The following is a 14716-nucleotide window of genomic DNA, read 5'->3' as shown; positions in this document are numbered from 1 at the left end:
ATGCTATTTACCATTTTACTATTACAGTTTGGAAAAAACAAAAAAAAACAAACAAACAAAAAAACAAAAGGCGAGGATGGATGAGTGAACCAGCGACTTGTCACAGACTTACAAGTTGCAATAGAGTACAGACCCAACAATCTGGCTGCGAACCCACTGTTAGTTAAAACGGGAACGGTAAAAAAATGGAAACGTACGGTACAGGTTTTAAACAGATAAAAATAATGAACGGTACAGTCAAAAAAAGGGTAAAAAAAAAAGAGAACGGCAAACGGATGTAAACGAACGGTACAAGTATTAAACGTGTAGTTTTCAAAAAAACGAAACCAAAAAACGGTAGTATACTTATGCAATTTGAGAGATTATTGTTTATATACATGCATCTAATATTCCAAAAGCTCTAGGAGTTCCAAGATAAAATAGCCCAATGGGCTACAAGAAAATGAGATGTTGCTAGCTTTAGCTTCTCCTTACTCAATGGGCTATAAAAAGATGAGATTTTTTTCCTATAAATAATATGAAAGTTAAAAACAAAAAACCAAGTACCATATTGTCTGCACACTTCACTTTTACTAATAGTTTTTTTTTTTTTTTTAATTATCTTTTTTAATAAAATTCCTATTTTACCCTTAAAAAACGGATACGCGTTTAAAACGGATACGCGTTTAAAACGGCCGTTTAAAACGCGTTTAAAACGGATTCTTTTTCCGTTTCCGTTTTTTTCCTGATTGTATAACAGCATACGGGAAAACGCGTTTTAAACGGCAAAAAAAGGGGAACGCGTTTTAAGTAACAGTGTGCCAACCATGGAGCTAGAAAGCTCATCCCTCTTGATTCATTTTGTTGTTTTCATTTTATTTACTTATTTTTAATTATTATCGATTAGACTTAGCCTCTCTAGTGATTAGATAGAGTCTCACCATATTTCTATCGATGGACTCCATGAACCTTATGTGTACTAACCATCAAGAGATTAGTTATGTTTTTCATAGTCTGAGCAATTTTGACTTGTACTCTTCAAATCCATCATAATCCAATAATGCATATATAAACACATAATGCATCATGATAGGTGCAGTCAAGTCAAAGACTATAACGTGGTTCATCTGAATGATCATTCATAAATCGGTCAACTCCAATAGACCAAATAACAATGGAACCATTTAATCAATTCCATAAACCACAAAATATATATTACATGACACAAAATAAAATAGAAATGTCCAATAATAATGTGCAAAAATAACACAAATAAAAATGTGTTGGGCCACACAATTCCATCATCCCCCTCATAGTTTGATGAATCAAATTGGATCGGAATCAGCTTTAATCGATCTCAATTCTTAGTCGATGCCGTATCAATGAATTGATGCCCAAAAAATGCTTTTTTTTTTTTTAATTAAAAGTAGGGGTATTTTTATCCGATTCAAATTGATATCAGTGATCCCATTCTCAATAGTGAGTTCTCAAACCTTGCTCCCTCTTCAATTCACTTGCACCTAATGATATCCCACATTGACCAAAAATAAATAAAATTGATATCCCATTGTTTCTTGGACTTTATTTATTTTTCATCAAATAATATTTGATTCCATAAAGTAGTAGGGTCTCTTAGATGGATGTTCAGGTATCTTGTGTTGGGGGCAAATACACAACTATGAGGGGGGAAAAAAAATCAAACAAACAATCACACAGAAAGCATACATCCACTAAAAAACAGAAGAAAGAAAAAAACAAGGTGACCTACCTTGTCCTTAGTTTTTTCATATAAAGAAAATATATAGAGAATCAAAAACCCTAGTCCCACATAATTGCAATTCTACCTTATACATGTAATGAATAAAAAAATCTAAACATAATTACAAATGCAAATTCAATTATAATTATGTGAACCCACATGATATAAGAGACACCCAACTGCAATCCCAACACAAACACCCTAGACATTTCGCATTGCATATGTTGACATTTGCCAAATAGAGATCTAGATGGACAATAAGATCGACTAGGAAGTTTCAATGCAATTGTTCTACTAGAACCAAAGTGTTATAACCCAAAAAGAAAAAAAAAAAACCTAAGTACTTTGCACACACAAAAGGAAAAAAGAAGATAGAACCTATGTACTTCAACAGAGTTTTTTTTTTCAAACATTATTAACTAAAAGCAAAGACTAGGAACCAAACAAGAAATATTGTCATATTTGGGGAGATTTTGGCAGACACAGGTGGGGATAGCACACTATCCTTTCCCTACTCTGGTCTCCACTCCCCAAGACAAGGAGAATATTAGGGTGTTAGCAGTAACTATCTGATTAGCAAAATATTGATGTTATAACTTTAACCTTTATTCTTCAACGGCACAAGATTGATCTTAATAGCTTTAACCTTTATTCTTCAACTTTGATCATAATAGATGACTTGAAACCGAAAGTGAAAGGTAGTATCTGTTGCAAAATATCTCTCAGATTGCATGTAGCATATGCGCAAGACATACGATCATGTAAAATGATTGGCTTGCTCCTTCTATTGATGTTTTTGTGTGCATTTTCATTGATCTTGCATTTTTTGCTGGCCATGTGACTTGGCATTGATCTCTTGCCCCATGGCCTTATACGTTTGATGGACAAAAATAGATAGGAAAGGAAAAGTTGTAGATAGTCGTCCCATATATAATGGACTTAATGAATAAGAAAGAAAAAGTGAGAAACCATGATGAACAATGGATTTTCATAATTTTTTCCCCCTACATGTAATAAAGTCATTCCTTATTTTTATCCCCAAAATCTTACCTACAATGGTGAGATTTTGGCAAAGGGTTGGGTGGGATAAATGGTTTGTCATGAGGAAGGCTGACACATGGTTTAAAGTATCTCTGATACGATATGATACCCCTCTGATATGTATCTTAAATTTAGTCAATCGATACGGCGACTGATACTGATACTTTAATATTTTATATTTAACATATGTTAACGTATCTCCGTTACGATATGATATCCTCAAATACGTATATTAAATTTAACCAACTGATAGATGGCGAATACCAATACTTTAATCCTTAGGCCGCTCACAAGTTGTTCAATTTGGAATTTTTAGAAAAACCGTACAATAACTCCACCTCTTTATTCTCATTTTCTATTTCACAAGATCCGACCCCATGGTAATGGCATGGCATGCTAAGAACTAAGGTATTCTCAAAACCCGACCCGACCCGACCCGACCATTCCATTGTTTCAAATTTCCCACCCTTCACCCAGCAGCAACCGATCCGCCACTTGGCCCAAAATCTCCACAGAGACGCCCACTACGGACGACACGCATTTTGGCGCTGCTTGTCCTCAAGTCCTTTGCCTTACTCGCAAAGTCGCAACCCATATAACCGAAAGCGCTCAAAATCTATACTCTGGATTCCATTCCCAATGCTATTTATCTTTCTACTGACTAGTTAACTACCAGTCTTACCTCCCTCACTGCTACTACTTCTGTAAACCCTCCCTGCATCTCATCTGGTAGCTTTTGTTGATTCATACGAAAGCGTGCGAAGAAAGGTCTTCTTTCCATCCTTCAAGCCATCGAGGTCTGACGGCCCAGAAGGGCCAGAACCAATCGACAACGCCGCCAACCGAAACCGCCCTCCTTCCCCGACGGAGAGAGAGAGAGAGAGAATGGAACCCTGCAACAGGAGAGAGATGACGAGGCCTGAAATCCAGGTCCGACACTCCAACCGACCCAGGGTTCGACCCCCGACTCGAGCTCCACCGCCAGCTCGAAGCAAGGTGCCGTTAAAATGGTTATTCCGGGTGGCCTCGGTGGCTGGCGGGATTCAGTTTGGATGGGCACTGCAGCTTTCTCTGCTCACGCCATACGTGCAGGAACTTGGTATCCCTCACGCTTGGGCTAGCTGGGTCTGGCTATGTGGGCCGCTGTCGGGGTTACTAGTCCAGCCCTTGGTCGGCCACATGAGTGACCACTGCAAAAGCCGTTTCGGTCGACGGCGGCCTTTCATCGTTGCCGGATCCATTTCGATCGTCATAGCTGTTCTGATTATTGGGCATGCCGCCGACATCGGTCGATTACTCGGTGACTCGATGGTGTCGAGGCCGAGGGCTATCGTGGTTTTTGTTTTGGGGTTTTGGCTGCTCGACGTCGCCAATAACGTGATTCAGGGACCTTGCAGAGCTCTCCTCGCCGACCTCACCGGTTAGTTCCACTTCAATTTATTCAATTTTCAATCTTTATTGTTCATATTTATACTTGTTTATCCTCGACTGAGTTCTCCTTCGTGTACGTTTTTGTACCTAGATTGCACTATTAGTTCCTTATATGGAAATTGGAAAACTTGTTAATCCCTAAAGCAAATACTCGCTCCTTCCGTTGTTCCCCTGCTTTCTCGTTTTCTGAATTTCCTGGTTCTAGGTGCTTTTAGGTTTATTATGTGTGCTTTCTTACTTACTAACTCTCTCAACCTTAAGTTCACACTCTATTCAAAGCCATACAAGATTCCAGTCCTAAGCTATACATGCCCTTCCTAACCACTTCTTCTATGGTTATTTTAGGCTTTCCTTTAGCTGTTTTAACTCCATCAATTGGAAATAAATCACTCCTTCGAACTGAAGCATTTGAAGTCTGGGTCGGTGGGAGTGTTGGACCTGGATTTCAGGGCGGTTTTGGTTGGTGGCGTTGTTGATTGGTTCTGGGCCGTTAGACCTCAGATGTTCTGGGAGGCGTTGTTGATCACTCCTTCGAACTGTTGCACTTGTCCATGCCACCTCAGACGAGTTCTTGCAACTAATCATGAATAGGGGCAACACTGAGGTTTTCTGTAATTTGTTCATTCTTTATTTTTTCTTTCCTAGTTTTACCACCCATCCACCATAAGATCCTCATTTCATCCATACGAAGTTTGTTTATATGTTTTTTCTTATTAGTGCTTTCTAAGGTGTTCTGTTAAAGATGATGATGCTCCTTGTCTGCGTTTCCACATTCTGAGTAGGATATTACTATCTCCATGCATGTGCCTTTGTGCATTTGGACAGTAATGTCCTTCATGTATAAGCTAATCTCACCTTGTTTCAACTTTAACCCAGCCTGCCAATGTAGGAATGCATAAGCCTCTCTCAAGTTTAAGCAAATCCCATTGTGTTTTAACTTTAATCCAGCCTGCAAATGTAGGAATGCATACATCCCCTCGAGTAGAAACACATTCCACCCTTGTTTTAACTCTAACCCAGCCTGCAAATGCAGGACTTTATGCAGATCCTCTAACTTTTGTGTCGTTCTTGGTGCGGTTCGTTGAGGAGTTGTATGTAATATTACGGATGGCTAAGTAGAGATGTCTATTCGACGTGTTGTCCTTTTTGTTGTTCTTCTCTTAGATCTTAGAAATAGGAACTGTCACATGTCTTTTTCCCCGGCGGATTATTATTTCGTGACAGAGTGGTGATTTCCACGGGAAACATAGGGGGTTCTTTCTTCTTTGCCTCATCAACATCATTGAAATCTGTACAGCGACTGTCTTACAGGAATTGGGAAGCAGAGTGTCCATAATCATGTGATGATTATGATATCATTAGATGGTCGATGAGTTACCACACATGACCCTGGCTGAGGTGGGTCCCCACCTGATTGATTACTGGACCTGCACAAGGATGAGATTTCTTATGCGCAATTACCCTTGGAGCGTAGTTAGCAGTTCAGCTTACATTGGTATGGCAACAAGTTCCTGCGTAATTTGGTTTTGCTGATTAGAAAGTGTTCATCCCATTATTTTCCTTATTAATAAAGATTTTTCCTTTCAAAAAAAAAAAAAAGTAGAAAAGAGAAAGAAAGAGAATATCTTCAAAAAATTGGACAATATATGTGAAATTTTTGCTATTTGTTATTATATACATATTTATACACTAATTATTAGTATTATCATTATTATAAAAAAGTGTGGTAATAGGAAATTATATGTTTAGTTGAAAATTACACATATTTTGTGCCAATACGGATTTGTATGGTGAGTAGTATGTTTTGTGAATAATATGTGAGATGTGCATATAATACATGAATAATGCCATTAGTCACATTTCTTTTCAGTTTTTATACTGTTTGCCTTTTCACTGTTAATGATATATCTTTTATTCTCTTATCAACAACAACATAATAATAACACACAAACTTACAAACAAGGTCTCAGGTTTATTATAGAAGGGATTCAACGGAGCAATATTTGGTATGGTACTACCAGACCCTTTTTTTTTTTTTTTTTTGTGTGGGGGGAGAGGATAGGGTTAGTTGGACCTCCCTGTGTGCTTCTGTGGTTTTCAGAGGAAAAAGGACTTGGAATGGAAGTAAAGGGACTTCTCATTATGCATGGTTAATCCAGTGTTTGCTCCAAGGGAACCAGCAAAAAGAGTACAGGACATGTTTTATCTAAGGCTGTCAATCGTTTTGGTTTCAGTTCAGTTCAAGATACACCATGTGGAAACTGAAACCGAATAGGAGCCTACTTTCCAAACTAGAACTGATCAGGCATAATTTGGTTTTTATTTGGTTCCATTTTTGGTTTATGATTCGGTTTAGACCCTATTTTAGGTCTTTGGGCAAACTTTTTTGAATTCACCAGCAAAAAGAAAACCCTTGTTTGTTAGGGCCATAATCCACCAAAAAATTTCCAAACATTAAAAAGGAAAGAATTTATTCGGTTCTGTTTGAACTGACAGTTTTAGCCCTGAAACCGGAACAGAACCTAACAAAAAAATTCCAAATGTTGAAACCAAAACCAAACCACTTTGTTTTGGTTCAGTTCGGTTTGGTTTTTGCTTTTCAGTTTTAATTGACACCCTTAGTTTCATCTGTCTTGTTTTTACTGATTTCACGCAAATTTTGACCAATTTTGGCCCTTTTTTTTTTATTGGTTTTGACCAAGTTTAGCCTGTTTTGATCAAAACTGTTCTTTAAATTAAGGTACTAAAACCACCATTATATCTGGTCTGGGAACAGTCATGGTTTTGCTCGAGTTTCAAAAACCATGCCCCTCTGTCTTCCTGCTCAAAATTCAACCGCATCTTTCATGTTAAGAAGGCCAGGGCCCACTGTTCGGTGGTTCCCACCTCTCAGATCTCATGCCAAAATTCAGCATGATTAGATGATCTTTAACCACCTTGTCGGTGGACTTCTTTCTTTTGAGCTTCTGGAATGTCCATTATGTTTAAGCTGATATTTTGTTGAGTAAAAAAAAAAAAATCCAAGTTCTATCTCGTAGGTGAGACCTTCATGCTAATTGTGGATACCGCTTGTTGTGAAATAAATAGCAAATTATTAGGGATCTGTTTCATTCTGCAGTGTATTCCGGTACCTTAGGTATTGATTTATAATAACCCTCCAGTGTCACCACCTGAAAGAATGAGTTGGCAAAGGTATTACTCTGCTCATCGGTCGATGCCGACTTTTATTTGACCAAAAATATACTTACTTTGAGACAAATACACACGATATGTTTGACACATGGCCAGCACACTAGTCCCCTAGACCTGATGGATGCTAGAGAGTTTATATCATAACCATATTGCACTGATTATATTTAAGTCACCATAGATCAAAGTAGTAAAATTAAACTTTTAAGAAGCCCAGACTGAATAGCATACTTTCCACATAGGACGCAAGCATAAGAAATGGTGAATTGAATATATTTATAATTTATAACTTAATTGTTACACATCACTGATCTACTAGGTTGGCTATCTGATGGAAGGTTTATACCAGAAGTTTGGATTGCCAATTCACTATTCGTCTAAGCCTTAGATTCATAGTTTTAAAAGTTGCTTGTACAAAAATAGTATATCACAAAATAAATCTGTAGAATATATAATTTTTCATATTTATAACTTGGCTGGTATATATTGAGTGGAGTAATTATAAATTAGATCAAAATTGATTCTTTGTCATTGAAATAGTAATATGAGGTGAACAAAATACCTTAAGACGACACACTGTGTACATGCAAATCTATGCAGATGACCTATGCTCCATAGAAGTCTCCCTTTTGGGGAACTTTGATCAATAGACACATGTATCTGATGTAGATAAGTCACTTAATGGGCTTATTTTATTGCAAATAAGCCTTGGATTGGGTTATGTATGTGTTGGACCTTTGATCCCATGTGTTTTCGTTGTAATGGACCACTTTAATGGGCCTAAATCATGGATAAAAAGTAGAAAAACGGGATTTAATTCATTAGCTTAGTTAGAGTCCTGTTTTGAGTTTATTTTCTTTGTTATTTCAGTTTTTAGTCAATTTAGGTTTCCCTATTGGTGAATGACTAGTTAGTTACCTACTCACATGTTGGAGTTATAGTTTAGTTCTGTTTGGACTCCAACCCCTATTATGTAATGTCTAGTCCTACTTGGAGTCACTCCTAGTTAGGTTATGACTGCTAGTCTGCCCTCTTTATATAGAGGAGCTAATGTACTCTAATTGGACAGATTTGAAGAATGATGAATTGAGTTAATGTTTGAGAGCCTTCGGGCTGTGAGTGATTCTTCCCCTCCCCCTTCTTTACATGATTTCTCTCCCTCCCTGGTTGGATTTGTGCAATAACTAATTTTGTGATCCCTTCCTCCCCCTTTTAGTCTAGTTCTTCCCTTCTTCCGTAAGGCCCTCCCATCAATTTGGTATCAGAGCCGAAGGATCCCTTGCTTTACTGAAACACAACTCCCTTCACCTCCCACGGTAGCCCTTCCATCTCCCACGCAACTCCCTTTCTCTCCCTATTCCCTTTCCCATTTCCTGAACCCTCCCTTTTTCCCTCCCTTCGATTTAAAAAAAAAAAGAGAAACAAAGCTGGTCGATGGATCTAGACCTTTTATTAGATCTCCATCAACAAATGCAATTGATAATAGAGAAGCTCGATGCGGCTCAGCAACATTGCACGGACATCAAAACCCTAGCACACTCTACCTTCAACTATGTGATCTCAGCCGTTGAACAATAGGTAGACGAACCAGAAGATGAATCAACAGTGGTGGAAGATGAGATGGTACTGTTGGAAGTTAAAGATCAACTTGTGAAAAAATTTAAATTGGTTGATCTCCTCAGTAAACCGATCGATTTTATTTTTCTGAGTCACTATTTCACCTATGAACTTCGCGTCGTGGAATTCATAATATTCGATCATGGTTTTGATGGTGACTTCATACAGGAAAAGATGGATATTGATCAATTCGTGTTGATTCTCCTGTTATACAAAACTCCTGGATGAGTTTTTCTCAACATCAGGGGAATTGATGTAGATAAGTCACTTAATGGGCTTATTTTATTGCAAATAAGCCTTGGATTGGGTTATGTATGTGTTGGACCTTTGATCCCATGAGTTTTCTTTGTAATGGACCACTTTAATGGGCCTAAATTATGGATAGAAAGTAGGAAAAGGGGATTTAATTCATTAGCTTAGTTAGAGTCCTGTTTCGAGTCTATTTAGTTTAGGTTTCCCTATTAGTGAATGACTAGTTAGTTACCTACTCCTTGTTGGAGTTCTAGTCTAGTTCTATTTGGAGTCCAACCCCTATTACCTAATGTCTAGTCCTACTTGGAGCCTAACTCCTAGTTAGGTTATGACTGCTAGTTTGACCTTTTTATATAGAGGAGCTAATGTACTCTAATTGGACATATTTGAAGAATGATGAATTGAGTTAATGTTTGAGAGCCTTCGGGCTGTGAGTGATTCTTCCCCTCCCCCTTCTTTATGCGATTTCTTTCCGTTCCTGGTTGGATTTGTGCAATATCTAATTGTGTGATCCCTTCCTCCCCCTTTTATTTTAGTTCTTCCCTTCCTCCCTAAGGTCCTCCCATCAGTATCATGATACATTTCATGAAGGAAACAGATGGAGAGATGTCCAGATATAGACAACTAGCATGGGAGGATGATGGTTTTTCTTGAGACTGTTTGTTTATGCAGAGTTTTTTGGGATGGAGGGGAGTTTTTGCTAGGGTGTTTGTGATGCACATCATGGGCAGCGGGAAAAATGATCTTTTGTTGTCTGATTGGGTTAATAGTTACTGTTGGAAATGTTTGTCCATCAAACCCGGTTCATTTAATAGAAGTGTTTATTTTAATTTATGCATGACATTTATTTATTGAGCTTGTATGTTGTTTCATGGTTTTCACCTAAGACCGTTCTCAGTTAGTGATAGACCAGACATCCTGTTCATATGGCTTTCATATTATATGTTACCAGGAATGAGATTTCTGTATATAATTGTGAGTACACATACGATGTGTATAGAAAAGAATCTGTGATGCAGTTAGGTGTGGGAAATTTTGGGAGTAATTTAGTTATTTGACTTGCTTTCTTAATTGTTAATGTAGGGTGTGGTCAAGTTAGTAGGAAGATTGAATTTTTATTTCAGCTTCTATCTAGGTTAGTTTCCATTTTTAATTAGCTTTCAATGTTATGCTTTTAGTTTTCTTTATATATCCATGTAATGGAGAAGAATTAAAACTTTATTGAGATTTTTGGGTGTGAAACCATGGCTGCCCTCTTCTTTCCCCTTTCTAATGTATTAGTCTCTCTCTGTCCCTGATGTTCTCTTCTTCTTCCTTTGTCCTACTTCCTCTTCTTTATGATTTTCTGGTTTCTGTTCCTTACCCTGTTCTGAGCGACACTTTCAGTCAAGGAAGAAGGCCGATCTCCTTTGATAGGGTTTCATTGGCCTTGAGGTTGTGGCCGCAGGTGAAGCTCCTGCCAGCGATCCATACCCCTATCCATTGCTCTCCAAAGAACCCAGTAATCACAAGAGCTGAGGTCAGTTGCAGACCATACTTGCAACTTTCGCTGGTTCCAAGTTTCAGAACTCTATATTCCAAGTATTGCTTGAATCCTTGAACTGTACTGGTTTGGATCAACTCAGCAGGTGTGGGCGACTCTTCATCTTGGAATTCCTGGGTCGATCGAGTCTGATTGCAAGAGCTGCCATCGAGTTCCCTCTTTTGGTTCTTGCTGGTTATGAGGAAGTAGACGATAGCCCTTTTCTCTTCCACTATTCTTCTAGTCTTTTATATTACTCTTCTATTTCTCATTATACCCCTGTCTCTTGTTTTATAGTAGAACCCTTGCATTTAAACTTTATTTCAGTTTAAATCCATCACCATATTATTTTCAGAACTGAACTGTTCCTTTAGGATTAATTCCAGATCTGTCCTTGTTGCTGCCAAAAATCCCCGTGAGTTGGTCCTGCACAAGCACAGACGGCAGAGGCCCGGAGCTTTGTCCGGGGTTAGTCCTCCGATGCTCAAGTTAGGGTCGGCTGCACAGTTTTCAGTAAGGGAGTAATGGTGAGGGTATGAATGCTTACCTTCTTCCTTCTTCTCGGCCCCCTTATATGGTTTTTTTGGGGTCTAGGGTTTTTTCCTGCCTTTCCCTCTGTCCCTCTCCAATACGGCCGTCCTTCTTGTGGGGAATATTTCCTTCATGCAAACGACGTGATCGAACGTGATTGAGTCCTTGGAATCCTTATCTGGTGGGTGACACGTGTCCCGGGGGCGACACGTGTCCTTTCCCCATTGAGAGATCAATTTGGCTGTATCAGTCCTCATTTAGCTATTTCACTCTAAAAGGGTTTAAATTGTACCAGAAATTATGATATTGCCCCTGGTTTGCTTAAGTTGAATTATTTGTTCTTTTGTGGGCCCATAAGCGATTCAATTTGGAACCTGGATCTGCATCAAGAGGTATCAAAGCAAATTTCCTACAATTTTCCTAATCATGACAGGTCACATCACCATTGCCGAGCTACAAAAATTGTATCGTGAGTTAGCTGAGGGTCAACGGGTACAACGTGAGAATCAACATAGTACTGATGCTAGGCTTGAGAGGACTGAAGCCAAGTTTGACAAGTTTATGGAAGAGATGACTACTTTTATGAAGAGGTCCGACAAGCGAGTTGAAGAAGGATCATCTACACTACCTCCTCAGTTCAATACCTTACGAATCGAAGATACACCTCATAGGAAGCAACTTAATCCCATTGTCCCCCAGGATGTTACTCGGCAATTTTCTGACAGAGATTATGGCATCAAAGTTGAGGTTCCAGAGTTCAGTGGTGAAAGGGGACCTGAAGAATTCCTTGACTGACTTACCAAAGTGGAGAGAATTTTTGCTTATAAATCTCCTCTGGACGAGAAGAAATGTGAACTCATCCTCACCAAGTTTATTGGGTATGTGTGTTCGTAATGGGATGATGTACTGCATGCAAGGTTTGTCAGAAGACTTGGACCCATTACCAATTGGGAGGTCATGAAGCAGATCCTGACTGAGAAATTTGTTCTTCTTAATTATGAGAAGGTGATATTCCATAAATTGCTCAATTTACAACTAGGTAACAAAGGTGTGGATACCTACACCCTTGAATTCCACAAACTATCTTCAAGGTGTCTACTTCAAGAAATAGACCAACAACGGGTGATGCGATATATCAATGGGCTAAATATTGAGATTCAACTTGAATTGGCTAACACTGATTTTGGGTCAGTTGATGTGGCAGCAACTTATGCCATGACAGTTGAAGAGAAGTCCATTTATTGGAAAAGTATGCTCAAGGGTCTTTCATTTTATAGACCTCCATCACGTATGGAGGAAAAGAAGCCTGAAGCTCGCAGAGTTGAAGAAAAGAGGTAAGAATTCAACAAGGATAGTGATTGCATGAAGAACATCAGATGTCATAGTTGTGGTGAGAAAGGTCACTACTCTAATAAATGTCCCAATAGGACTCGTTTTGTGACTGCAACAGAGAAGAAAACGATAGAGAAGATGAGTGATTTATATCCTTATCCCCTTAAGGAATATGATATTGACGATGATGATGAGGATGTAGAAGCTTATTCCGCTAGTCTTACTTCATTTTCAAACAGACCAGTTGACAAGGCTCCTCTCTTCAGACAAAAGGGTACTGTCCTACACGGTTCCGAACCTACTGATATTCATATAGTTATTGATACCAGGGTAGAAGCAAAAGGGTACTCTGCTGAATTTGTTCGAGGACACAATATTCCACCGAATCAACTTTTCAAGAAGATTTCACTTGCAAGGTTTTGGACCCATAGCTCGAGAGGAGGCCACTGCAATTGTTCGAGTATATCTACAGTTTGGGTCATTACAATACCATGTTTCTTGCTTGGTCACCCCATTGGTGCGCTGCGACATTCTTCTAGGGCGACCTTGGTAACGACATGCATGTATTCTCTACGATGGTGCACGAAACACCATCAAGGTGAAGCAAGGAGGCCATACGTACTTAATGACACCACACATTATCAGACATGCCACGTCGGCGACTAACTCTTGCTCCACTGACACGTTAGCTTACTCTCCCTCCTCTTAGAGTTATGTTCCGTCATCTGCTTCAAGATATGTGCCACCACATCGGCAAGTGATTTACAAGGGTATCTTGGGAGCACGACCTAACTCTAACGGAATCAAGTTCTTTTAAGACCGGGAGAGTTGATGCAGTTAGGCGTGGGAAATTTTGGGAGTAATTTAGTTATTTGATTTGCTTCCTTAATCGTTAATGCAGGGTGTGGTCAGGTTAGTAGGAAGATTGGATTTTTATTTCAGTTCCTATCTAGGTTAGTTTCCATCTTTAATTAGCTTCCAATGTTATGCTTTTAATTTTTCTTTAGAGGAAATTACACTCCCCTCCCCTGGACTATGGCGTAATATCAAGTTCTCCCCACGTACTTTCATAAATACCAACCCCTCCCCTCTAGTTTGAAGATTTTTTCAATCGTCCAATAAGTGACTGGCACTTTGACAGTGTTAAACTAGCCTGTAAAAAGACCGATCTACCCTTGTAGCATCTACCTATATTTCTTTCTCTTTTCTTTATCACCTTCACATCTCTCTGTTAAGAAACATCACTCATGCATAGAAGAAACCTCCTCTCACTTTTGTCTCCGAGAGAGGCTTGGCCTCACAAACTCTAATTCACCGTCTCTCTCAAACCCGGCCACCCCTAAACTCCCCTCACAAACCCCTCAGCACCAGAACTTCGTTCCTTATCATCAACAACAATAGCAACAACAACAGCAGTAGCAGCAACAGCAGCAGACCCTACGTTTGCTCCTTGCGTGCTAGAGAGAGAGAGAGAGAGAGAGAGGAGGGATGCTGAGGTCATCGGCAGCCATTGCTTCGAGGATGTTGAGGTTGGTGGCGGTGATGCAGATATGGCTGCCCTTTCTTGGTTGGACCAGCATGACCGGCTTTGGAAGCTAAGAGCCAAGAAGAACCGATCCAGCCCAGGGTTTTGGTCCAACAAGGGTTGGAAATAAAATTAGTAGTTTACTTAGTATTTTATTTCATGCTTTTAGTTTCCAGACTTGAACGTAGGAGTAGGATTTATTTCCTTGCTTTGGTTTCCTTTTTATAGTTGTTTCCTAGTTTAGGCTAGTTTCCATTCTAGTTAAGTTTCTAATTTCATGTTCCTATTTTCCTATATATTGGTTGTAATCGATTGAAGATTTAGAGAGCAATTTGATTATTGAATGAATGTGTGAGTGTGATCCTCCTTTTCCCCATCTCTACTCTGATTTCCCCTCCCTTCCCTAAGGGTTCTCCATCAACTTGGTATCAGAGCCGAAGGATCCTATTCCTTCCCCATCTTTCTTCTTCCCTTCCTATTCTCTGTGTCGGATTCCACCGATACTGAGAACACAGTGAAAAAAAAAAAAGAGAAGTCG

General features: G+C 39.1%; 1 protein-coding gene across 2 annotated transcripts in view; it reads left to right on the top strand.

Moving 5' to 3' along the window:
• The first annotated feature begins 3371 nt into the window (after window positions 1–3371).
• Window positions 3372–14716, top strand: part of LOC122071110 (sucrose transport protein SUC4-like) — a 26169-nt gene continuing 14824 nt past the window's right edge. Inside the window, exon 1 of one of the 2 annotated variants that reach the window (XM_042635391.1) lies at window positions 3372–4199. In XM_042635391.1, the coding sequence (XP_042491325.1) occupies window positions 3665–4199 (535 nt within the window). In that variant the 5' untranslated portion in view covers window positions 3372–3664. The remainder of the gene's footprint in view (window positions 4200–14716) is intronic. The other variant, XM_042635390.1, reaches the window with a different exon arrangement.

Source organism: Macadamia integrifolia, unplaced genomic scaffold, assembly GCF_013358625.1.
Source record: "Macadamia integrifolia cultivar HAES 741 unplaced genomic scaffold, SCU_Mint_v3 scaffold_189A, whole genome shotgun sequence".
NCBI lineage: Eukaryota > Viridiplantae > Streptophyta > Magnoliopsida > Proteales > Proteaceae > Macadamia > Macadamia integrifolia.
This window is presented reverse-complemented; position numbering and strand designations above follow the sequence as displayed.